This window comes from Triturus cristatus, chromosome 4_1 (assembly GCF_964204655.1).
Source record: "Triturus cristatus chromosome 4_1, aTriCri1.1, whole genome shotgun sequence".
Classification (NCBI taxonomy): domain Eukaryota; kingdom Metazoa; phylum Chordata; class Amphibia; order Caudata; family Salamandridae; genus Triturus; species Triturus cristatus.
This window is the reverse complement of record NC_140585.1, coordinates 231,801,940-231,827,784: the sequence shown is the minus strand read 5'-3', so window position 1 is coordinate 231,827,784 and position 25,845 is coordinate 231,801,940. Positions and strand designations below refer to the sequence as shown.

The 25,845-nt window shown below is 41.4% G+C and overlaps 1 protein-coding gene across 3 annotated transcripts in view; it reads right to left on the bottom strand.

Moving 5' to 3' along the window:
* The window catches only part of LOC146854167 (aldo-keto reductase family 1 member B1-like), a 222,542-nt gene that overhangs the window by 108,749 nt on the left and 87,948 nt on the right, over window positions 1-25,845 (bottom strand). For all 3 annotated transcript variants that reach the window (XM_085651943.1, XM_085651944.1, XM_085651942.1), the window contains exons 2-5: window positions 16,889-17,056; window positions 9,332-9,448; window positions 9,055-9,132; window positions 7,977-8,099 (exon numbers count right to left, since the gene is read on the bottom strand). In XM_085651943.1, the coding sequence (XP_085508069.1) occupies window positions 7,977-8,099; window positions 9,055-9,132; window positions 9,332-9,448; window positions 16,889-17,056 (486 nt within the window). The remainder of the gene's footprint in view (window positions 1-7,976; window positions 8,100-9,054; window positions 9,133-9,331; window positions 9,449-16,888; window positions 17,057-25,845) is intronic.

The window sequence follows — 25,845 nt, the reverse complement described above, 5'->3', positions numbered from 1 at the left end:
CTCCCAACTAGAGATGAATACACAATAAAACAAACGTACCCGTTACAAAGCATAAGACTACATTTCAGGCTCATCCTACCCAATTCCTGAGGAATTCCTCAAGTGTGGATGGATCCCGTCTTCCTGGCGAAATACCACTATATCTCAAGGGCATTTATAAAAGTAACAAGTGGCCTCACACACACCACGGGTGCAATGGTTCATCATCCGCCATCCTGCGCTCGCCATAGCATACTCCAATGACTGGTGGGCCCCTTGTCAAAGGCTGAGGGAATCTTTTTTGAAGGGAACTGAAGGGAAGGGTAATATCCTAAAAAGATCCCTACCACCTACCAAAAAGACTTTTGAGTTTATTATATGGCAGAGGATGGATGGTTAAAAACAGTAACAGAACAGATGAGACTCAACTATGCAGCTTCTGTTCTTATTAGCTCCACATGTTTCAGCCCTTAGCTGGCCCTGAAAGGGGTCCGCAGCTGTCTTCAGGACCAACAATAGACCCCAAGTGACCCTATTATATTTCCCTAGCTTAATACCCACATACTCTGTGTATATGTGTACAAAACCAGATCTCAAATTTCTTGTCCGTTCAGTCAGGAAATTTTCCTTTTTAACGCGGGTCCTATGGAGAAACATAAAAAAGCCATTTAAAATGTTGTTAACATGAAAAGGACAAAACATAGTTAACATACATCATAGTTTACACGAGACAATACATGTGTAATCGCTAGGACATATATACAATTAATTATCAAATACAAATATGGTCGAAACCCCCATATTTGGCTGACCACATTGTGTCTTCCGATTGTGTACACTGCACACTGCAGCCAACTCATGCTTGTGTAAGCCCAACAACAAAACTACTTGAATGGGCATCATGTGAACAATGGAATTCATCATGTACACACTTAAAAACGCACACCCTAGCTACAGGAGAATCCTACTCCGTGGAGGAGAAAGGGGGAGCCTTATAGTCACACACTGTAAATAAAAAGATGGTAAATAAAAAGTAAAAGCTGAGATATTGCCCATATCTGTTTGAGAATGCCACATTACTGTTTGCTCAAGGCAATCCACCTTACTTCTTCAAAGGTCTACCCCCATTACATTACCTATTGCACGGTTCAATCTACTCCCGATGCTGCCATAAGGCTGGTGGGGGTGGGAATATAACAGGTTCGCGGGTAAAGGAGTCAGAGCGACGGTGTCATGCAGAGCGCCTTCATTGGAATATTGGGGATTGTAGTCACAGCATATTGAGAAGAATGCTAGGCGGTCCGATCTCTTCTTGCGGCTGATATGGCAAGTGGCCAGTTTGAGAGTGAGGCACAGGCTGCCACTCATAATGTAATATGGAGTGCTGGGCTGGGGATTCTGGGAAATATAGTCCAAGCCCATGCGCTCATTTATATAGACGTTTTTAGGATATACAAATTAATTTGTTTGTCCACCATGTCGAAAATGGTAAAATGTGGCAAAAGTGACAGGAATGGCCCACTCGTAGGTTGGTGAAATGGATAACAATTACTTATATTTCGAGAGCAGACCCTCAGTGGCCTTCCCTTCTAAATATTTAGACATATGGCCTAATCTTTTTATATTGTCAATTATGAGGGCACTAAGCATACAGGAATTCCTGTATAGTTCTTATGTATGTGCATGAATACATTAAATGTGAAACAATTCCTGTCTCCAGATAGTTTATCAAGGTGGTATCAAACGCGACGATCATTACAACACACTGGCCATCCAAAATGGGGTTTCATCTATATTTGCAGTCAGGGGATGACATAGTTGAGGCTGATTATGTGAATTTTCAGACGTTACACCCACCATAGCTCTCTTTCAAGCAATATTTAACTCATCTTACTCCCAGTGAGGTGAGCTATGACCTCTAGTAACAGCCATAAATCTGGTGTGGGAGGCTTCCGACACCGAATAGTGCTAAGGTATTAGCTGATCTGAAGCCGGATTTTTTGAGTTGCAATTCCAATGTAATTCTTGCCACAAGGGCATGTTATCATGTACACCACATTTTCAGTGTTACAATTAGTGTGTTGTTTGGGGATCCATGGTCGGTCAGTTACTTCCTTAAACTGTTTTGTAAATGGACAGACCGAGCAGTGGCCACAAGGGAAAAGTTCCATCACCGTGAGGAGATCCAATATGGTCCTGTTGGTGGTTATTGTTGTGTCAGTGTTCTGGGTTGTCCATGTGTGCGCCAACTTGTCCCTCAGGCTCATACTGCGTTTGAAGGAAAACAGAGGCCGTTTACATTTGATGTCGGTCTTTACAAGTATGGCCCAATGTTTCGAGATTATCTGCTTTACTTTGTTAGATGCAGGAGTAAATGTGGTTGTGGGAAGTTACTAACCCTCTGATATAGCACTCAACCAGGAAATACCCATGTTTATAGTACATCAGTTTACCTCCAACTTTTTGTGTAACGCCCTCTTAAAACATGTCAGAACAAAAATAACTAGAATTTGACAACAAAGCTGTTGCTACCATCTTACTGGCCCACTCACTTTTGGGAGACATAAATGTACCACAAGCACTGGACCCAGATTAAAACAGCACTACACGGTGCCATGATGAATGAATATTTATGGGCAAAGGTAGCCCCACAGGGACAAATTGTTACTAATGAGCCAGGTATCTTAGTTGATGACATCATTTTCTGCAAAGTATGGTCATACGTTGCCTGGAAATATACAATGGATAGGCTTGTATTAATGCTTAATACCGCCAAAATAATTTTGGACTATTATCCTTGATATTCCAGTCAAGGCGCTCTGCGTGACACCATTTTTCTGATGCCTTTACCAAGGGAGCCATTATATTCCCACAACCGCCGTCATTACGGCAGCGCCCGAAGGAGATCGGACCAAGTAATAGATGCCATAATGGGTTAGACCTTTGCCTTGAACAAACAGAGTTGGTGCATTCTCAACCGGATATGGGCCACATCTTAGCCTTGTCTTTTTATTTGCTGTTTTTTTTATTTACAGGAGTAGGATTCTCCCGCAGCTAGGGTGAGAATTGTGTACATGACGAAATCCAGTGTTCACATGATGCACGTTCAAGCATGATTTTGTTCTTTGGTCTATCCAAGCACTTGGCTGCAGTGTGCAGTGTACACACTGGGAAGACACAATGTGGTCACACAAATATGGTGATTTCGACCATATTTTTATTTGATAATTAAGTGTATATATGTCCTGGCGATTACACATGTATTGTCTCATTTAAACTATGATGTATGTAAACTATGTCTTCTACTTTTGATGTCAAAAACATTTTATATGGCTTTTCTATGTTTCTCTATTGGACCCATGTTAAAAAGGAATATTTCCTGACTGAACGGACCAGAAATTAGAGATCTGGTATTGTATGCATTTTCACAAAGTGTGCAGGTATGCAAATAGGGAAATATAATAGGGTCAATTAAGGTCTAATTTTGGTCCTGAAGAAGGCCCGGAACCCAGTTGGGGCTAGCTAAGGGCTGAAAAATGTTGACCTAATAAGAACGGAAGCTACATAGTTGAGTCTTATCTGTTCTGTTACTGTGTTTAACCGTCCCTTTTCCACCATATAATAAACTCAGAATAGTCTTTTTGGTAGGTGTTAGGTATTTTTATAGGATATTACCCTTCCTTCAGTTACTGTTCAAAAAGATTCCCCTCAACCATTGACGACGGGCTCACCTGCATCAGAGTATGCTTTGGCGAGCACAGGATGGCCGATGATGTAGCATGACACCAGGGGGTTGTGTGAGGCCATCCCGTTACTTTTTATGAATGCCCTTCAGATACAGTGGTATTTCGGAAGGAAGATGGGATCCATCCACATTTGAGGAACTCCTCAAGAATTTGCTGGGTGAGCCTGAAATTTAGGCGTGTGCTTTGTAAAGGGTATGTTTGTTTCATTGTGTATTCACTCTCTTTCATACCTGTTTGTATCTCTCTCACATCTGTCACCTCTCTCTGCAAATGCTGTTGTTTTTAGCTCATTTATTTATTTTTGCTTTTGTTCCACTGTTTCTTCCATCTTTTGTGACCTTTCATTGGCTTTCTTCAAACAAGTCCTGTGCAACGTGACCTCTATTGTGATGGCATAATTTGTGTGTCCCAGTGTCGAACTAGAAATCTCAATGGCCTGCAACAATTGGGTTTAAGATGGCTCTGTACATCGTCAGTGTGCCTCTCAACCAAATGATTTGCCACTGTCATCACAAATCTTCTAGCCATCGTATACTCGTCTGTTTTGCTTAACTGTGTCAATTTCGCCAGCCTATGTCTTTTCTCTCTCATGTACTACTAGTGCGGGCTTTATCATGGCCCTTAAGTTCACAGAATGACAGTATTTTCTCCCTGCAAATCTGTCTCATATTTCTTTTTCAACAGTTGCTCCCACTCCAACAACCACTTCTTTGTAAATTCAGGCTATCGGGGGAGGGAGGGAAGCAGCACACCCACCCAGGCCACACTCTCCAGCAGTTGCCAATGGTCAATCTAGTCAGCCACGCTCTCCAGCAGTTGCCAATGGTCAATCTAGTCTGCCCCTTGAGCAGTGGTTGTTAACCTGTGGTCCAGGGACCCCGGGAAGTCTGCGAAGTCTACTCTGGAAGTCCGTGACTGAATAGAAAAATGTAATAATATTAACAGAATAAGAAAGTGTATTTAAATGAAGAAATGTACAATTGAAAACGTTTTGTAAATGTGAACGCATTTGAAATTGGAGGATAAAAGGTTAGTATACTCATGTTGATTTGCGGGAGCAGTGCAAGTATACCATACAGAATTTAGTATGGATCATGAGTGGCCTCAATCGGAATTAGAAAAGATCTAAGCTTCAAATTGAAATGTAGATTTGTTTACGTTTGTTCGTGAATTAAATGAAATATTTAATCCTTTGAGTATTTGTTTGATGATTGTTTGTATTTGTGTTGTTTTTTTAAAATTCAGATCGTAGAAAATGCTTAGCCCGTGGTACCTGACTTCCTGTAATGATTTGGTTGGGGGTCCCCAGATTCCAAAAATAATTCATTAGGGGTCCCCAGATTCCAGTAATGATTAAGTGGGGGTCCACAGAAGTGAAAAGGTTAGGAATAACGGCCCTAGACCACCAGTTCGGAAGACTCTGTAGCTAGCTTTATGCACACCAGGGGGCATATCATCAAGGCCAGGCGATAATTGTCGCTCAGCGCTCTTAGCGCGAGGATAATTTTCGCCGGCCAGCGCTGAATTTTATTGCGGAGATAGCGTGCTATCAGCAACGTTTATCTCCAAAGCGATAAAATTCAACGCTCAAGCTGCCAACTGTGCGATTATCGCTGGAAATCAAGCGATAATCGCACAACGTTTGGCGAAAGCTTGCTGATAGGACAAGGCAGAATTAGCCATGATATCCACCTTCCATAGGATATCATGGCTAAGTCAATTGAAAAGCAGGCGTAAGGAAAGTAGCGATAACCAAGGTTATCGCTACTTTTCTTGTCGCTCTGCAGGTTAGCGTGTGGCTAGATAATAGGAGAAATGTTGCTTAGCGACATTTCTCCCGTTATCTTGGGGTGGAATGCCCACTTTGCATCTCATTAGAGATGTGAAGATGGGCGTTGGGGGAAAGGGCGATAAGGCAAGGATTCATGCAAAAAGCATGACCTTGCTGATAAGGCGATAAAATTATCGCCGCTCTACGTCCGAAAACGGGTTCGGGCTAGAGTACCTCTATCAGGGTCTACCAGTCTTGCCCTCTCCTGTATGGCTCTCAGTTCCCAGGACCACTCAGCACCCCACCACCCTCATGGATGTCATTTAGGGGTTGCCAGTGGTCGCAGCTGTTTCTATACAATTATTTACTGTTGCAACAGATGGCAGTAAGAAGATGTCTCTGTGTTTCCTGTCACCCGTGTGCATGTGGGAGAGCAAGGAAGATAAGAGTGAGGAGGAGACAGAGAGAGAGGTAGAGGGGACTGAGGGGGAATTAGGGATAAACAAAAGTAACAGCAGGAAGAGGGCACTACAAAGAGATATGTGAGACTTTGAGAGACAAAAGCTGGGGTGGATGTGTGAGAAAGAGAGAGAAGGATTAAAGAGACATCAGAGAGAGGTGACAGGTGTGAGGGAGATATAGACAGGTGTGAAAGAGAGTGAGCCAGGTGATAATGATAGGTGACAGACCTACGTCTTACAAAGTTACAGCTGAGAGTCAGAGAGAGGGAAACACTGGTGAAAGGGGATGACAGTATTAGAGATTTTATATAGATAGAGACAGATGCAAAAGTGATAGGTAAGAGAGACAGAAAGAGGGAAGACATCGATGTGAGGAAAGTAATACAAGGGCAGCTAGTGACAAACAACTGAGAGGCAGGTAGAGTTAGGTGAGACTTGTAAGAAATATGTAGTTCAGAGATGGGCAGGTAAGGCAAGTAATAAAGAGGCAGCTGAGAGTTAGCGGGAGGCAGGTGAGATACTAGGGGGAAAGAGTGTCGAAGGAGAAACAGACGGGTGAGCAGACAGTTGAGCGAGGTAACAGAGAGACAACTCAGAGCAAGTTGAAGACCGGTGTGAAAGAGTGGCTTGATAAAGAGACAGGTTTGAAAAACAGCGAGGAAGAGGAGGGGAGGCGGAAGGGTGAGAGCTACAGATGTGATATAGAGACAGGCACGAAAGAGATAGACAAGAGAGTTAGAGGTGGGAAACAGGTGAAAGGGAGGTGAGAAAGAGAACAGGTTAGAAAGTCACGTGAGAGAGGGAAACATGTGAGTATAAGGTGAACATTGAGGAAGACGAACGACTGAGACAGAGACAGGTGATAGACACAAGTGAGCAAGAGGTAATAAAAGCTGGGGAAAAGACAGTTTAGAGGAGGGTGACAGCGGGTCAAAGATTATATGGTGTAACTTGCTGGAATGTCATTGGGATCTAAGGGCATGTGATGTCACTTCTGCTGCTTTAAAGTTATACTTTAATAAGACAGCAGCCGATCTCACCCCATTTTATATTGTTTAGGTCTGGCCTAGTGACAGCTTTAGCTGTTTGCAAATGCCTATTTTATGACATCATAAAAAAATACATGCAGGGGCTTCCAGTGAACCATCTTCATCCTTTTAGTCTATTCAAGTGTCATTTGCATTTTTCTTTCTCCCACCACAGCGTTCAGTATGAGGCGCTTCATTCATTGCCTCTATTTCACTGTAAGTGAAGTCATCTTTCATGATTTTGCATGATCACATGTTTATGGCTGAATCAATTTTTTACAATTTTACAAAATTACACTTCCACCTTTTTTTTTAAAGGTAACTTTCATGTTTGTTATGGACATTGAATAAACAGGATAAGTTGTCTTTAGATAGGTATCCTGATATTGTTATCATTTATATTTTTAAAACATTTTTCTATGAGATAACAGTTTGAGATCTGCACACATGAGAAACCTTCTGGCCCAGAATTACTCTGGGTTTGCACTACGTTTGTAGTGCAAACCCCATACAAACTATTACGCTGGGATTTACTATGCAATGCAAATCAGGATTTGTGTTGCATTGTTTAGCAAAATACAAAGTTGCACTAGGCGCTGCTTTGCATTACTTGATGTCAAGGGGGCGTTCCAGAGGTAGTACATGGGCATTCCCATGCAAATAACCATGGGTTTTGTGGCAAACCCCTATCTACAAACAGTTGTAGACAGCAACTTGCACCAAAATGTCATGCCTTCCTGAGGCAGGTGTAACAAGAACAAAACTTTCCTTTCTCCTCATTTTTCCTTCTTTGCATCTACTTCGCATATTGTGATGCATTGTACAGCACATACGGTAGTATGGTGATTAAAAATAGTTGGCTATAGTGCTGGTAAAAATTATTTTTGTAACCTGATTGTATCTCTGTTTATGTGGTGGAGTTGCTAATAATCATCTACTAATTGCAATCTCCACTCATCTCCACCACATACAGCTTTGAAGAAACTTTTACCTGATTGATTGCTGGCTTATATTTAAGTCCTGGCTTGTTCAAGATGGCTTCAATCTGAGCGTGGTTGAAGTTGGAAACTCCAATGGCCTTCACCATACCTGCATCCACCAACTCTTCCATGCCCTTCAAGAGGTCAAATGAGATGTAAGTGTCCACAAACCCCAACATACTGTAGAGAAGCAGCGATTTCATAGAGCACAGATGATGACCTGCCCACAGCCCCATACAGAGCAGAATAGCGAGAGCCGCTGATTCAAGAAATGCACCCCAACCGCAATACAGTAACACAATCAGTACAAAAGACTCCTAAGTACAACACATTTATTTACCTACATAGTCTGGAAAAAGAACCCACTAACAAAGACCAAGATTTCACAGGCAACAGATAATCCATGATACCATCAAGCAACAAAGGTACACGACTTCATAAAGTACAAAGAATTCAGAAATAATCTGGGCAAAAACTCCTATAATTCTCCCCACTCCCAAATATCTGTTGTAGCCCAAAAGCCAAACAATCTGATACCTATTACGTCGCAATCCACACCGCACAGAGAAACATCACAATTGAGTTCCATACAAAAAAAACAATGCGATTGCATACTGTACAAGAGCAGAACTACTTGGAGCACAGTTTTGAACATGCAATGTTGCCCAAAAGATAAAATGAAATACCTTAAGATCAAAGTGTGTAGTTATGAGGTGACAGCAATGGCTGGTGGAGAACCAAACTGTCAACGATTAGTGTTCACCAGTGAATGCTATCTGTTGATTATAACATGTGACAAAAGTAATTTTTCATTCGAAATAAAACCAAACACATAACTTTTTTAGATGATGTTTCCATACATTCTCAGAGGTATATGTCTATTGACAGTATGACCAAAGTGTGCGTTCTATTGTAACACCATACATAGGTAGAGGGCAAAATCTAAAAATATCTAAGAGTGGACGCGAGTGGAACAGATGTCATGAAACAGCAAACAAATCATTCTTATAATGGGTCACTAAAGACATCCTCAGTTCATCCTTCACTGATGGTAGGACTCCTGGTGCAGCACAGCCTCCCCAATCTTACCTCCCAAGTCTCCAGAATGTTAGTGTTGCTACTAATTAAATGACCATTTTCATCAAGTGGGATCAGCTTGTCACCAGCCTGCCAAAGAAAAAAAAACATCTCACACAAGAACCTTCATCAGCACTAGGTGAACACCTTTTCACTCTTTCTAAAGGCAAAAGCTTGACTGGTGACCACATGCAAAGCATAACAGAAATGTGGCGTATTTAGGGCAGTGTTGTTATCTTCATACTTTGCATAATAAGAAGTATAAAGTAACATTGACATAAAAATGTACCTTGAACCCAACCGGAAAGTGGATCAGGTACATATCAAGATAGTCCAGCTTCAGCGCACCCAGAGTTTTCTGACATCCAACCTTCACCATTGACTTCTCATGAAACGTGCACCACAGCTACAAGAGAAAATAGTTGTGTTATTGGAAGAATGAGTGTTCACTCCAGGCTTCTGCAAGGTTAGAAACAACACATTAATTAAGTTCAATTCTAGCCCAAGTGAACAGTCATTGAAATGCATCACTATCTGGAATGTGTTCAGTGGGCCTGCTGGAGGCTTCAATCTGGGCTCCAAGTGCAGCAGGGGGAGACAATTGTATGGACTGAGGCCAAAGACTGAAGAAGCTTGAAGAAACTATCCGTTTCCATCCCTGCTTAACAGGTTTGATGCCAGAAGCCCCGAAAGGAAGCAGCCTCAGCCTTAGAAGACATCAGTTAACAGTGCACCCTGCATCTTTCACAAGCAACAAAAGGTGCATCAGTGCTGTAAAGATGCATAGTACGCACCACAAGAAGGGATTCACTTTAGACGTATTCTCTTTAAGCGCCTTCCGGTGGTGAACAAATCAGAGTCTTCTCCACTACAACCAAGGGATTAGGAGCTTCTAAGACACACCACTGTATCTAGATGCTAAAGTACTAGTGAACAGTCCAGAGAATGACTTTAGACTGGTGGGTTGGACAAACAAAATGCATGAGTGCTTGATTTTCTGGAAGTAAAAGGAGACAACATATTGATGGGGGACTCCAGGAACACCCATTTGGAGAAAAAGAATCACCTACTCACTTACCTGAGTCAGTAAAATCATCAATAACTTCTGTAAATAATGTAAAGTCAATACTAGTAAACCAACAGTGTACTTGTAATGTTTTTTTTAATTATCTTTCCACAGAATGCTCTAGACACCATAGTCCATACGTAAAGAGCATAACAACAAACAGGAGTCAACATGTTTTACGCTTTCCAAGAAGAGCTTCTTCAGGGCCAGAATACATTATGTGATGTCTAATCGATTAACAATGCTACTATGTAGCCCAAAGGGAACAATTCATCTGTCATTGATTCACCAAGAGTCAAAATATGTGTATCTGATCCTTGTGTATCTTCTAATGTTAGTAACTTTCCATGGGCCTGTGTGATTGGAACCAGAACTCTTGGTGGATCAGTGACTGTGGGCTACCTAGGAAATGTAAAGGCAATAAATGCAAAGGCCACTGTAAGGACAAATAAATACGTGCATTCTAAAATGTGCTTTTCTAGCACGCTGACACTATAAGTAGCTTTAACAAGACACATGTTAACTTTTCTGTATTGTTTTTTATCATTCTTTTTCCTGCTCTCCACTGCTCCTCCTCCTTCTCTGCGGTGACTCCCTTCTACCCGCTTCTTCTCTGCTCTCCCGCCCCTAGAGAAAATATATTTTTTGGGGGCAGGCTGGCAGTTGTCATGTGCTGCCCAGCTGCTCTGCTTTTGAAAAACACTTTTGTGCAGGCAAAAATATTTTTTTAATTTACCACTTCAAGTGGCATCTGCAATCTTGGTTCACCCCCCCAAAAAATAGCACGCACGCCAATCAGTAGATACATCACGCATGCATGTGCCTACTGAATTGACTTTGCCAATGTTTGTTTACTTTGTTAACTGTTACTCTATTGGTTAATGTAGTGTGAATTGTTACTCTAATGAATAATGTAATGTGAGATCCAGGGCCAGATGTACGACCATTGGCAATTGCGACTCACAAATTGCGCCAAATTGGGAGTCGCAATTTGCAAGTCGCAGTTGCCAATGTACAACAGTGTCTGAGACACTGTTTGCGATTACCAATGGCTTCGCAAATTGCATGACTCGTGCATATTAATGAGGCTGTTGCAATTTGCGACCCCATTGGGAATGGCTGGCACTCCCAGGATGGTCCATGTTTGGGACTACTTTTAAATAAAGCAGTTTTTTTTAAATGCAGCCCCCGTTTTCCTTAAAGCAAAACGGGATACATTTTTTAAAAAAATGAAACGTTTTTGTTTCATTTTGTAAGGGCAGGTAGTGGTCCCTTAAAAAATGTTTGCGCATGCACTCCCAAAGGGGAAGGGGTCCCCTGGGGACCCCTTACCATTTTGTGAGTGCTTTACCACCCTCTTGAAGAGGGTGGTAAACTGTGAGTGTTGTGCAACCACAATTGCAGTTGCAAAACATTTTTACATAGCTTGAGGGGTCACTATTAGGAAGGGAACGCCTCTTCCTAATAGCGAGTTGCTAAACACTATTTTGCAAGTCGCAAAATATTTGCGACTCACAAACTAGGGTTAGTACATGGCCCAAAGGTTTTTTGCATGCGCAAACGGGTCTAAAACCCATTTGCGCATGCAAAATTCCATCGTACATCTGGCCCCTAGTCTCCAAAATTTTATTAGACTTTACTATTCGCTGACACTCCCATGGTAGAGTTGTGCTACAAGCAAATGCAAAATAAAATAAGGCATCAATGCATGCAATTAGTCATGTGACCCTTAACTTGTAATTGCATATTATAACATATTATAACGTCCTAAGAAACGAATTTCTAAATGCAAATTAGCATGAATAAGTAATTGTATATAATCAATTTGTAGTTTCTATATACAAAATATATTTAAATTATATTGAACCCTTGGCTTGTGGTACATAGGTACCTTGAATACAAACTAGCCTTCTCCCTGTTCTATGGCTGTGTATTTATACTCTCTGTGAAAAACGTCCAACTAGTTACTGAGTAACCAGGTGTGTCAGTGGGTGGGCATCCAAAGGGTTAAAAAGTAATGTTTCGAAGCACCCTTTCTACTCATTCAAATGTTTTTCTAGTGGAATAGACACATAGATTTTACTCGCTGTCACCTTAAAACAGGAAGTGTTCAGGGCCATACAATAACAACAATCCCGAAAATGTACTTCCAACTAGGGGTGGGGGGAATTTGTGAAATTTACTTTCACAAATTATCGCGAAAATGTTAAAAATCTCCGCAAACACGCGGAAATATCGCAAAGATGCGGGAGTTTTTTTCCCGCCCGTTCGCGGTATTTTCTGCGTGGTCGCGGCTCGCCAACTTACCCATGCTGTTGCTCACGGGCGCGGCCATCTTGTTTTCACTTGTCTCGCGGTGCATGATCGTGAGAAGAAAGACGTGATCGCGCGATGAATTACATTACTGCGGGCGCGAACTGTCGCGAGACAGCGCAAATGGCTACCAACAATCCAACATCTGGTGGAGAACGCGACCGGATCGGGAAAACTTGTCGGCGAACGCGGGGATTCAGGTAAGGCGATCGCGCGCACGCGAGAATGTATTATTTTACAGCGCGAGCAAGCAAAACATTTCCGGTAAAATGCGGTTTGCGAAAATTGTGACATTTTCGCGCTCTCCGCGGAACGCGAAAATGTCAAATTATCGCAATTTCCGCGAGCGGAACGGAATTTTAGCCCAGGCCTACTTCCAACTCGCTCATTGTAAAAATAACGCACATGGAGGTAAAACACCACTGAAACAACCCTGCTGCTACAAGCTCCTATAAAAATGCTTTTCAAGGCCAAAGAGACCTTTCTTAGATAATAAAACACAATGTCTAGAATGGAACCACCCACAGGGCTGTTTACCTTCCCAAACTTTCTAATTCTATGAAGACAACTAGGCCGTCTACAAGTACCAAAGATATGCACATGTATTAGAGCAAGTGAAACTAAGCAGTTATTACAATTGTTGTTTTCATGGGGTGAACCATCTGAAGTGATTATAGAGTGAATTTGAGCGGAACTTTGATGTAGAAGTGACTGTTTTGCCTATTTCTGCTTGGCAACAGCATGAAAATGTATGTGAAATTTATAAATAAAGACAATTGGACATATAAAGAGTATATATGAAATTATACTGAAATGCTGAATTATAATGAGACCTCTCAGGACAGAAGCGGACAGAAAAGAATATTGCACATTGTGTATCGAAATGTCTATTTTATCTCCTGCTGACCCAACAGAAGAGATGATATAAGTCCAGTGGCTGAATCCATGGTGTAAATGCGGTCATGTACGTCAATAATAAGAAGTAACTGCAACCTAAGTGCTGCTTGTTGGGATCCCTGGTATTGGCATTTCTATCCCCAGACTTGTGTTATGAAGGTAATGATATGAAACAGAAAGTAGGACATGAGACTTTAACAAACCTAGGGCCTGATTTTAAAGTCAAGCGGATGGAGTAGTGTTCATCGGGATGGAAGAGAACATTACTGCCACAATCCAGAGGGTACTCTGCTGACCAAATTTACAGACGCCAGCTGGTTCGGTCATCATCTCTGTACATTGAAAGGAACCGCCAACAGACTGTTTCCTTTCAATGTAAGAAAATGTAGGTGAACGTCAGCCAGTGGATTCGATGGCCTTTCACCAAACTAGTGAAATTTTTATGTTTTTCAATAACAAACTCCGATAGTGGGAGTTTGTTATTGAAAAACAAAAACAATAATGACCCCCAAAGCCTGAGAGGTCATTGTTTTTTCCTGTGCCTCTCGTCCAGATTTTTCCTGGCAGTGATGGAACAGAAAACAAGCATTGGCATGGCCAATAGGTCTCGCTTTTGGGACCTTATAAGTATTTAGTTATGTAGCACAATATCCTTGGGGCAACAACCTTAACTGTTGCATGGGTAAACACTTATAAGGTCCCAAAGGCGAGACCTATTGGCTATGCCAATGCTTGTGTTTTTTGTAGTGCGTGGGACGGACTTGTTTATGGCTCATATGCGGCTGGGTAACGTCATCCGTAGCAGTGTTGCCTCTTCCGGTGCAGCTGGGGTAGAACGACGAATTAGGAGGAAATAAAGACAAGTGCCCTGAACCTCCCACCCGATTCTGGAGGGTTGGCATGTATGATTCCTGCCATATTGGTAGGAGCCCTCAGTCAGTTTCTTACGGAAAAGCACATGTGCAGTTGCGGCGTTTATTTGTCATTTAATAAAATGATTACACAAATGTTGTGCACAGGTTTAAAGAGGCTCCTCCCCAGTGTCAGTAAATGAACACATTTGCTTGCTTTGCCGTACACACTAAGGGGTCCAGTGAAGAAGGGTGGATGTGCCGATGGAAGTTAGTTAATTATCAGCACTAAACGAACTCGACGTTCAAAACACGACGTTTAAAAACGCAGGCAGAAAGAAACAATTAAAAAGCAGACCGGGTGAAAGTGCAGATGGAGGTCCGCGACAGGCGAAAAACAATTTTTAAAAAAGAGTTCTCCTGAAGGACAGAGAAGGAACGTGAGCGTAAGCACACTGTGTTTGCCCGGTGCGCCTACTCAGACTTAAACGGAAGTGAGGCATGGCTGAGCAAACGAGTTTGGAGGCAGTCAAGAAGAGCGGCATTGAAGTGAACCGATGGCAGGCAGGGGCGGGGTAAAAGTCATTTTGTATTGAATGCAACAGGTCTTGTGGGCACTGAAGCTCGATCTGTGAAATAGCAGCAGGGAAGGGGGCGGAGAGGAGGCTATGAGGGAGAGCGACGTAAACGCAAGCAGAAAGCAACAATTAAAAAGCAGACCGGGTGAAAGTGCAGATGGAGGTCCGCGACGGGCAGAAAACAATTTTTAAAAAAGAGTTCTCCTGAAGGACAGAGAAGGAACGTGAGCATAAGTACATTGTGTTTGCCCGGTGCGCCTACTCAGACTTAAACGGAAGTGAGGCATGGCTGAGCAAACGAGTTTGGAGGCAGTCAAGAAGAGCGGCATTGAAGTGAACCGATGGCAGGCAGAGGCGGGGTACTGTAGCTCTATGCCAGCGGTATCCCTTACAAATGTCTCTCTGAGCCAGCGCATGCGCTGGGCTCAGCGAGACCTAAAAAGGCACTACCTTGTTAACCATAAATAGGTGAAAAATGTAATGTCTTTTCTTCAACCGCCCTTGCTCCTTTAGGCCGCTGGAGGAAGTATTCCATCGACGGAGCCAAGGAGGGCTCTGCCATCGAATTCTTAAGCTCCACCCTTCTCTAAAGGAGGCAGGCGGACAAAAGGTTTGGTGGCAGACTTTCTGCATTTGCGACAGAGTACCCTGTGCACCAAACTCTAAATCATAGTTATTTATGGCATCTGTAAGGTTTCCAAAGTGGTCATGCAGGTAAAACAACGGATGTTAGTGACCTTGCCAAGTCACATTTGATGAATTCTGATTGATTTGAGGTCATTTCTAGTCTCTTTGAATACACTAAAGAGGTTTTCTTAAATTGACCTTGCAATATCTACATAGCTGTTTGGTGTGTGGTAAAATGTCACTCAAAGTGTCACACATGACATAGAAATGTCACACAAAATTCTACAATCATGGAAATGTTAGGCATAATCCAACAGAAAGCTATGCAGCAATTTATTTGGTCTGAAGAGAAAAAAGAAGGTCTGTAGTCAGAGTGGTGCTGTCCTCTGTGCCATACCACTTTCACTGTAAAGTCGGAATTTTATGATCTGTTCAGAGTAGCCAACAAGTCACTAAGGGCTTTCGAAAGTATGAGAACTGCCTTGGGTGTTTTTTTGTTACGGGGGACCACAATTGCCAAGGCCTGGTCTTATGTCATAAAAAGCAGTCTGATGTCACACAAAAGGGAGTAGACGTTAAATGATGCAGTAAAAGCAGAAGGCTACCGCCTAAATCGGCACGGTTAGAAGTATGAGATTCTAATAAAACAGTACTCCATCTCTGCCTACAAACTGGGTGAATACAGATGTGTGTGCTCAGGACAATAATAATCTACACAATTCCATTTATGGTCATCAATATAATGTCCTGGTGACAGCAAGTAGCTATGACACACACATACACATAGACATAAAATTCCTGTAAACATTGTCATAAATATTTCCTGTCCACAGATCTCTAAATTAGGTATGTTGTGTTTAAAATGCTTGGGGTTTGAAATATCTGGGGTTAATGGGAATAATCCAACTAATTTAAGCCATAAACTCAGTTCATATTTGTCTGTTGTAGAAACTTCCATACAGGCAGGTTCCTTCTGGGAGGCAAACTGCACTGAACAGCATTCTGGCACATGTAGAGTTGGCAGTATTATAGGGACTATTTACAAAGGCATTCTGGAGTATGGAAAGTATTACTCCTGTAGTACTCTTTAAGGGACTCAAACGTACCTTTGTGACAACTAAAATGTAAATAAAATCCAAATATTGGGCTGTATTAATTTAAGTGTGGTAGATATAAAAGGACTATAGAAGCTTTACATTTTTTGTGTTAGGAAATTTGGTGTTTTATGACTAATTCACAAAGGCATGTAAGAGGGTATAAAACAGACTGCTTCCAAAACTCCTAAATGCTTCTGAGACTCTTCCCTGTATTCTGTAGGGGATACATTTAGAGTATGTAGTAGCGTATCAAAAAGAGGATTTACATTTAGTCAGGTCTTAACTTTGTCAAAAACAATATGAAATATGAATTCCCATCCCTCATGAAATTTGCCAAACTACAAACATTTATAATTCGCTTTATGAAGAGATGTGTAACTTGCCCTCAAGAGTTTGAAGTCTCCTTCAAAATAGTACCTTGCTGACGACAAACAAATCTTCTCGTTTAACAACACCCTCCTGGATTTTCTGACGATATCCTTCCCCAACTTCTTGCTCATTCTCATAGTAATAGGCACCATCAAAGTGGCGATATCCTGCATCAATGGCCACCATCACAGCATCCTTCACTTTTTCAGGAGGAGACTGGATTAACATAAAAATGAGAAGAACAAGAAGAACATTATCAATTGAATTTAGTTGTGCCTCAACCATAGTTGAAGTGGTAATGCCATGTACAAGCACTGGCAAGGGAGGAGGTCTGGCCCCCCTCTTCAAAGTGTTTAATTATCAATGTATCTATGTACTTAATCACTCACCAACTTTGCATCTTTGTAGGGGACTCTCTCTCTCTCTCTCTTTCTTTCAGTGAAGTGGCACTTCCAGTTCTTAGCAAGACTTACTAGATGAAAACTTTTGAATAGCATGCATGGCACTCGCAACAGCACTAGGAGGCCAGCCACATTGTGCCCTATACAAATATCAATACCATAGCATATAATTGTGCTGAATTGCTTCTGAAATTGACCAGTAATGTTAATAGCTGTATTTTATTTCAAATCGTCATTCTAATCGGCAGACTTTAGCCAATAGCATTTCTATTCCTCTGCATAGGGGCGCGTAGTGCTGCAGCACATCCAAAATAGCCATGCTGGAGTTCAGAAGGTGAATGAGCATTAAAGAGACCTTTACATTTCTGTTTGATCTTATCAGACTTTGATTTAATTACAATGTAGTTTATTAAAAATATTACACTATTGAGTGTACACATTTTACATATATGTTTAATATTTCTTTTGTTTATATTATTGTCCTACCAACACTGTTTGTTATTGTCTACTCCTCAAATCATTCTGTGCTAACACTTCGTTATGTGCATTATATATTTTTAGAGATAATCTACATGGGTAACAAAACTAAGTTCCAGTAAATTAAGTAGAAAATTATTAACTATATCATGCTTATATCATGAAAACCAGTTACATCTGGAGAAGGTCCAGGGTACCCAAGGTAAAAAGTTTGAGGCTCAGTCAGTATAACCATAACTGTGGTGTGAAATACAGTTTTAGTAACAAGCTACAGTTTTCTGCCATATATTAAAAATATATGGGCCAAGCAGTGAGACAGTACCAAAAAAGAATACCACTCCAATTAATTAAAATAAAGAATAAAGGGAATAAGTAAAACATTAAAACAAATGTAAAAAAACAAATAAGAATAAATGGAATAAAAGGTATCTATTGTCGTCCCAAAATATTTCAACCTGTTTAGAACATAAAGAAATGTACCACTTTTATATAAAGCACTTGACCACTTTAAACTGCTGGACCATGAAAGAAACTACACTTAGTCATAGAAACTGCTCTCTCGTGGATGCTTCTGTAGCTTCATTTTAAGTAAGAAAAGAGTGTGATCCTTTGGAGACACATTGTAAAGTATGCATGCTATAAATTCAACCACACGTTATTCATTATGGAAAAGCCATGTATTGAGTACAATTTTAAAATGACTGAAAATTAGAGTTAACCACTATTGTTGTCACGTTCATGCCTGGAGTGAGAGCAAGAGCTTACCCGGAAGAAACCTAAATCTAAGTAACATTTTGAAATTCGCCCTGACCATCATAAATTGCAACATTTGAGAGACCTTCATGAACGATGGCCATTCTCTTTGCACTTTATGATTTGGCCACCACCAGGTCCCACCAGTATCCATAGTCAACACTCATGAATAATCTGTAATTCCTTCAAACCATTTAGTTGGCACAGTTGGAACAGTCCACTCTCTTTTTGAAATGATTAAGGCTTCAAAGGACCCGTTAAATCCCAAGAACTTAGAAGATCTCCACCTGAAAAATCCCTGTGGATTGACCAAATAAGCTATATTTTAGTCATCAAGCTATTTTTTACTCATCAAGCTATTTTTATTCCAGCTAAGAAATGGCAAGTCAAAGTAAGGAAGTGTGTGGTGTCTTGCTGTGTCTTCAAGAATCTAGAACACTTAGCGTGTTCGGGATTCCGGGAGAGACGGTTTGACCCAGGCTTATCTGTAAGACTTAATTGATGATGTTCTGCATAAATAAATCATCTTACCTTAAAAGAAGCGCGCAGTGAAGACTTATCATTACACTGGCGATGATCGGAAAACATTGATGAATCAAGCCTGGAGTCCTGCACCGAGCAGATCAAGCGACCGTCATCCTCCGCTTTTACTGTGCCTTTCAGAGTCCCGATATTAACTCTGCATCACGCAAGCTAAATGGTGAAAATCCGGCATTTCCCAGGCCTCCGATGAGACTTTTCAATATTTTAAACCAATTTGTCAATCTCAGCGCTTTCTTACTCAATGCGCAGGCGCGCTTCAGAGCGCGATGACGTCATAACATCGGCGCCCATTTTAAGTGCTAAGTTCAACTATTGAACTGGATAGCACGGTTGCCACGCTACGAACACATTATTAAGATGTACATCGCTGATGTGCACAGCAATTGTATTTAATTTGAGGTCAAGTGCACAAGTGAGCTTTACATCGCTGATGTGCACAGCATTAATATTACTGGTTACATCGCTGATGTGCACAGCATAAATATTCTGGTCTCCATTATATTGAAACTAAAGTGACATACAGTTATTTCTTGTTTTGGAACATTGATAAAGGAGGAAGAAAACGAATGCACACAGTTTAGTCACATATTGCTGGTGTGCACAGATATAAAAAAAATATATTTTTTTTGGATTAAAACATTATTTTCACATAACTGTTTTATCATTTTTATTATCTTTGTTTTTCTATAAATGGAGGGTTTCAATGCCCCTACTCCATTTTTACCATCTCCTGGTGAACCGGTGTTGGAATGGAAACGCTGGAAAGAAGTTTTTGAAGCATACATTGAAGCCATAGGTGGCGAAGACTATACAGACAAAAGGAAACCTATTTTAAAGCATTGTCTTGGTGCAGAAGGTAGACACATTTTAAGCCATCTTCCACCCAGTTCTAATCGCATATCGTCATCAGAAGAAGATATTGACGTATTCGAAGAGGCTATTATGAAATTGGATAAACGTTATATAAAAAAGGTCAACGAAGTTGTGTCACGTCACAAGTTTCTCAGCAGAGGTCAACTGGTAAATGAATCCATAGACACATTTGTAAATGATTTAAGAATATTGGCATCCAAATGTAATTATTCTACTTTCCGTGATCAAATGATTCGTGATCAAATGGTACATAAAGTTGCCAATGTAAAACTTCAGGAAAAATTACTTGCTGCAGAAGATTTAACTTTGGACAAAGCTCTTGATATTGCTCATCGTTTTGAAGATATGGAATTGGGCTTAAAAGAACTTGCTGAGCAAAAAGCATCAGAAATCAATGCTGTCAAGACATCGAATTCTGCGGGAGCCACGTCCAGTAAGAGAAACTTAAAACTCAGGCTACTCAAGAAAAAAAGGAGTACATTTGTTTTAAATGTGGCATTCCTGGTCATTTGGCCAACGACAAAAGGTGTCCTGCTATTGGTCAAGTGTGCAGATATTGTAAATTGAAAGGTCATTATACTATAATGTGTAGAAATAAGAATAGGATAAGAAACAAAAATTTTGAACAAAAGACTTATAAAGATGAGCATGTAAAAGAAGTTAAAGGTGACATTAATGATGATGAATTTCTTTTAGCAGTTTATGAAATTAATAGCAATTTGAAAGATGCTCCATTATGTACTATTGCTATTGGTGACAAAGACGAGAGGGTAATGGCTGATTCTGGTGCCAGACACACACTCATTGATGATGAATGGTTAAAAGAATTTCCGGATGTGCGTCTATCACCTCCGGATATTAAATTGGTTGGGTATGGTAGGAAACCCATTGATGTAATTGGATTTTTTATATGCACTCTTAGTTTCAAAGGTAAAACCATCACTTCCAAAATTTATGTTGCTAAAGAAGGTTCGTGTCTTCTGGGGTGGCCTCAACAAAGAGATCTTATGATCACTTTAGAACCCAATCATCCTGATCAAGTTCTAGGATACTCGGATTTGATTTGTCATATTGACATTGATTCTGCGTCTGAGTGGGAAAAAAGATTTCCGAGTGTATTTTCAACTACAGAGTTGGGTCTTCTAAAAAACTTTTTATACAAAATAATTTTAAAACATGACGCTATACCAAAGGTTCATAAAGTTAGGAATGTTCCTCTACATTTAAGAGAAGCTGTAAAGGATGAGCTTAAAAGGCTTTGTGATCTCGACATTACAGAGGAAATAGAATCATCTATTTGGTTAAGTCCAGTTGTACTCGCGCACAAATCTAATGGAAAAGTTAGGTTATGTGTTGACTTGAGGGATCTCAATAGTAGTATATGGGTTGACAGACATCCTCTACCAAATATAGGTGAGATGTTCATGAAACTGAAGGGTGCATCGATATTCTCTACTCTTGATTTATCTAACGCTTACCATCAGATCGCTCTTCACGAGGAAAGTAAACATCTTACTTCCTTCATAACATCTGAAGGGGCTTTTAGATACAAGAGAATGCCTTTTGGAATAATTTCTGCATCCTCTGTGTTTCAAAGGTTAATGCACAAAGTATTTAAAAACATCGATAATGTGCTGTATTTCCAAGATGATATTTTGATTTTTGCCTCCAATCCTACTGAACATACTGACATTCTACATCAAGTTTTGTGCATTTTACAAGATAATGGTTTAACTTTGACTAAAGATAAATGTAAGTTTGGTGTATCATCGGTTGATTACTTAGGGCATTCAATCGACAAACATGGAGTTTCCCCCAAGCAGAATCTAATAAGGCCCATTGAACAAGCTCCTGATCCACAAAACAAAGTTAAGATCTTTTTTAGGTCTTGCTGAATACTATGCAAAATGTATACCATTGTTTGCTCACAAAACTGTGCATATGAGAAACCTACAAAAAGAAATGTTTCCTTTTTGTGGAATGACAATTGTAGAAATGAATTTAGGCAATTGAAAATGTATATTTCGTCTGCACCTGCCTTGGCCACGTTCAACACTGCTCATGATTCAATAATCGTTTCTGATGCTAGTAATGTTGGGTTAGGTGCAGTTTTGATGCAAAATCAGGATGGTCATTTAGTCACCATTGGTTTTGCATCAAGACCATTGAAGGGTGCAGAATGCAAATATTCAACGTTAGAAAAAGAAACTCTTGCTTGTTGGTGGGGAATAGAGTATTTTCGAAAGTATGTATATGGTACAGTATTCAAAGTCAGATCTGATCATCGTCCTTTAGTGGATCTCTTTACAACAAAAGGTTGTGGTAAAGCCACTTCAAGAATCGCTAGATGGCAATATAAATTACAAGATTTTCACTTCAAAGTTGAATATATTCCAGGCGTAAGGAATATTTTGGCAGATTGTCTATCAAGATTACCTGTAGTTGATGACAACCTGGTAGAAGAAGATAATGATCTTGAGAAGGTGATTTCCATTTGTGAAGTGTCCAATGGATGTATACAAGAGAAGGAATGGAAACTTGCTTGTGAGAATGATGTCGTACTAAGGGAAGTAATTGAATATATCAAATCTTCATGGCCTAAGAAGGCTGATGTCTCGGAGTTGGTGCGTCCATTCTTGCAAATCTCTCATGAATTGTCTTTAAAAGATGATATTTTAATGAGAAGTCTACAGCTGTGGTTCCCATTGGTTTACAACAAACAATTTTAGATATGGCTCATGAAGGCCATCCTGGTATGACAAGCATGAAACGCAGAATTAGAAGTGAATTTTGGTGGCCAGCCATGGACAAAGCTATTGAACGTAAGGTCAGTGATTGTATAGAATGTTGAATAAGTGACAAATCTCAGAAAGTTATTACATATGATCATCTTCCTGTGTCCAGACCATCTCGTGTTTGGCAATGCGTTGCTTTAGATATTGCTGGTCCCATATGTTTAGGTCAGAATCCTGTTGATGCAATTATACTCATTGATCAGTTATCTCAAAGGCCAGAGTTCAAGATTGTTTCTCACGTTACTTCTAATGTGGTTATTAAATTTTTAAATGAAGTGTTTGAGAGGGAGAGTTTCCCAGAATCACTCGTAACTGACAGTGGGGTACAGTTGACTTCTACTGAAATGAAAAGTTTTCTCGAAAGGCATGGCATCAGTCACAAACGCTCTAGTGTCTATTATCCTCAGAGTAATGGGATTGTAGAGAGGTGGATTAAAGTTTTTAAGGAAGGTTTACAATTAGCTATTTCTAATGGCAAGAATTGTAGTCAAGCTATTAGCGAAGTTCTTTGGAGTTACAGGAATACTCCTAGGAGCATCGGTGATCTTTCGCCTTTTGAGAAGATGAGGGGAAGGAAGAGTATATCTAATTTGAGTCAAGGATGGATGAGAGATATATTTATCAATAAGAATGACAGTGATGTGTCGGATCAAGGTTGTCTTGATAAAGTTGTTACTTCTCCTGTTAAAGTCAATGACTGGGTTCGTGTGAAGAAAGGGAGGTTTGTTAAAGCTGGAGAATCCCGTTATTCTCATCCTTTGAGAGTGGTTCATGTTGGTCGTCAGGGGGTTGAATTATCTGATGGAAATGTTTGGAATCTTTCCAAGGTAGTGAAGGTTCCTCAGTGGTTGTGGCCTGATAAAGAGGTATCCGTCTCTACTGATACATCATTACCCAAAATTTCTTATAATAAAACAAATTGGAGAAAGTCTGTTCCTGCAAAAGACAGTATTCTGAGTAAGTGCCATGTACAAAGGTCTCGACAAATTCCTGTTTGGTATAAGGATTATTATGTAAGTAAGTGATACTTATTTGTCCTGACTTGTGTTATTCTGTTTATTTTTCTTATGCACAATGTTTGTGATGTTCAAAGTTTGAGCATACATGTTATGTAGTTAATATGCTATTATTTTAAAATGTTTATTTTTTTGTTCTTTGTGTTTCTGAAGGAGGGGAATGTGTGGTGTCTTGCTGTGTCTTCTGGAATCTAGAACACTTAGCGTGTTCGGGATTCCGGGAGAGACGGTTTGACCCAGGCTTATCTGTAAGACTTAATTGATGATGTTCTGCATAAATAAATCATCTTACCTTAAAAGAAGCGTGCAGTGAAGACTTATCATTACAAAGATGTGCCATGACTATTCTATTTCTGGTTTGCTAAGCTGTTTTTGGGCTTACAGAGGTAGTTCGCGTTTAAACTTTCATAACTTTTTTTCCACAAAGCTAGGTCAGTGTCATCTAAAGGATTTGGGGGCCACGGCCAAGACATATTGTGGCGCTCCTCTAAGGAACAAATTTTAATTTCGTACCCATTTCTTAACTCAAGTCTTTAAACATTGCTTAATTATGCGTTAAACGTTAGCAGAGTCACACAAAACAGTTGAAATACAAAGTCAGAGGTACAGATAGGCAGAGAGTTAGGGGGAGAGCACTCTGACCAACTATACCTGATTCCTGCACCAGTGCCCTGCAGTCCGTTGACCCGCGAGCTGTGCCTGCAAGTTCCCCGCTGCCGCCCCCTCCCTCCATCTCGGTGGAGCAGCGAGGACTACAGCTCCCAGGTGCCTTGGGGCAGGAGACAATCACGGAGGGCGCGCCAGGAGGCGTTTAAAAGGCAGCCAGCCCTGTCGACGAGTGGGAGAGCACTCTGACCAACTATACCTGATTCCTGCACCAGTGCCCTGCAGTCCGTTGACCCGCGAGCTGTGCCTGCAAGTTCCCCGCTGCCGCCCCCTCCCTCCATCTCGGCGGAGCAGCGAGGACTACAGCTCCCAGGTGCCTTGGGGCAGGAGACAATCACGGACGGCGCGCCAGGAGGCGTTTAAAAGGCAGCCAGCCCTGTCGACGAGTGGGAGAGCACTCTGACCAACTATACCTGATTCCTGCACCAGTGCCCTGCAGTCCGTTGACCCGCGAGCTGTGCCTGCAAGTTCCCCGCTGCCGCCCCCTCCCTCCATCTCGGCGGAGCAGCGAGGACTACAGCTCCCAGGTGCCTTGGGGCAGGAGACAATCACGGAGGGCGCGCCAGGAGGCGTTTAAAAGGCAGCCAGCCCTGTCGATGAGTGGGAGAGCACTCTGACCAACTATACCTGATTCCTGCACCAGTGCCCTGCAGTCCGTTGACCCGCGAGCTGTGCCTGCAAGTTCCCCGCTGCCGCCCCCTCCCTCCATCTCGGCGGAGCAGCGAGGACTACAGCTCCCAGGTGCCTTGGGGCAGGAGACAATCACGGAGGGCAGGAGGCGTTTAAAAGGCAGCCAGCCCTACCGCCGCGCGGGCGGCGCCGGGCTGAGCCCGGGCAGAGGGCGGGCCGTCTGCGGCCGTCAGAGGCCACAAGAGGCTGGGCTGGGCCAGTACCCCATCACTTATAACGAGGCAGCTGAAGGCGTATCAAGGTAACGGGACGATTGAGGAGGGAAGTTACGCAATAGCTGCCCGGGGACCATTAGAATAAGGTCACAGTACTGATAAGATTCATAAAAAGATTGCCACTACAGTAGCTGCGGAATGCCTGCAAAAACTCGAATATACGCAGCTAAAGCTAATACTACGGACCAATTAGATAGCAGGAAAAAGAGTAAAGCATTAAAGACACCTCCACAGGTCCCTGCGCCACAGACAGCAATAGATCGAATGTTACTTAAAGCTATTGGCGAAGTCTCCAGTGAAATTGCACGCACGGAGAGGCGACTCTCATTAACACCTCAACTGAGTCAATTGGTATCGCCCTCTCCTATTTCACCACTGTCAATTCAGGACTTGGTCTTGGATCTCCCAGAGTCTGATAGCCCTCCAGTACAGATATCCCCGGATAAGTGTTTAAACTCTAGGGGCAAAGGGGTTAATATGCAAGCTGGTAATAGGAAAGTGAACAGCTAAAAGATAACTAGGTCTAAGAAAAGTAGAGGCTGTACGGCCATTAACAGTAATGACATTGCAAATACC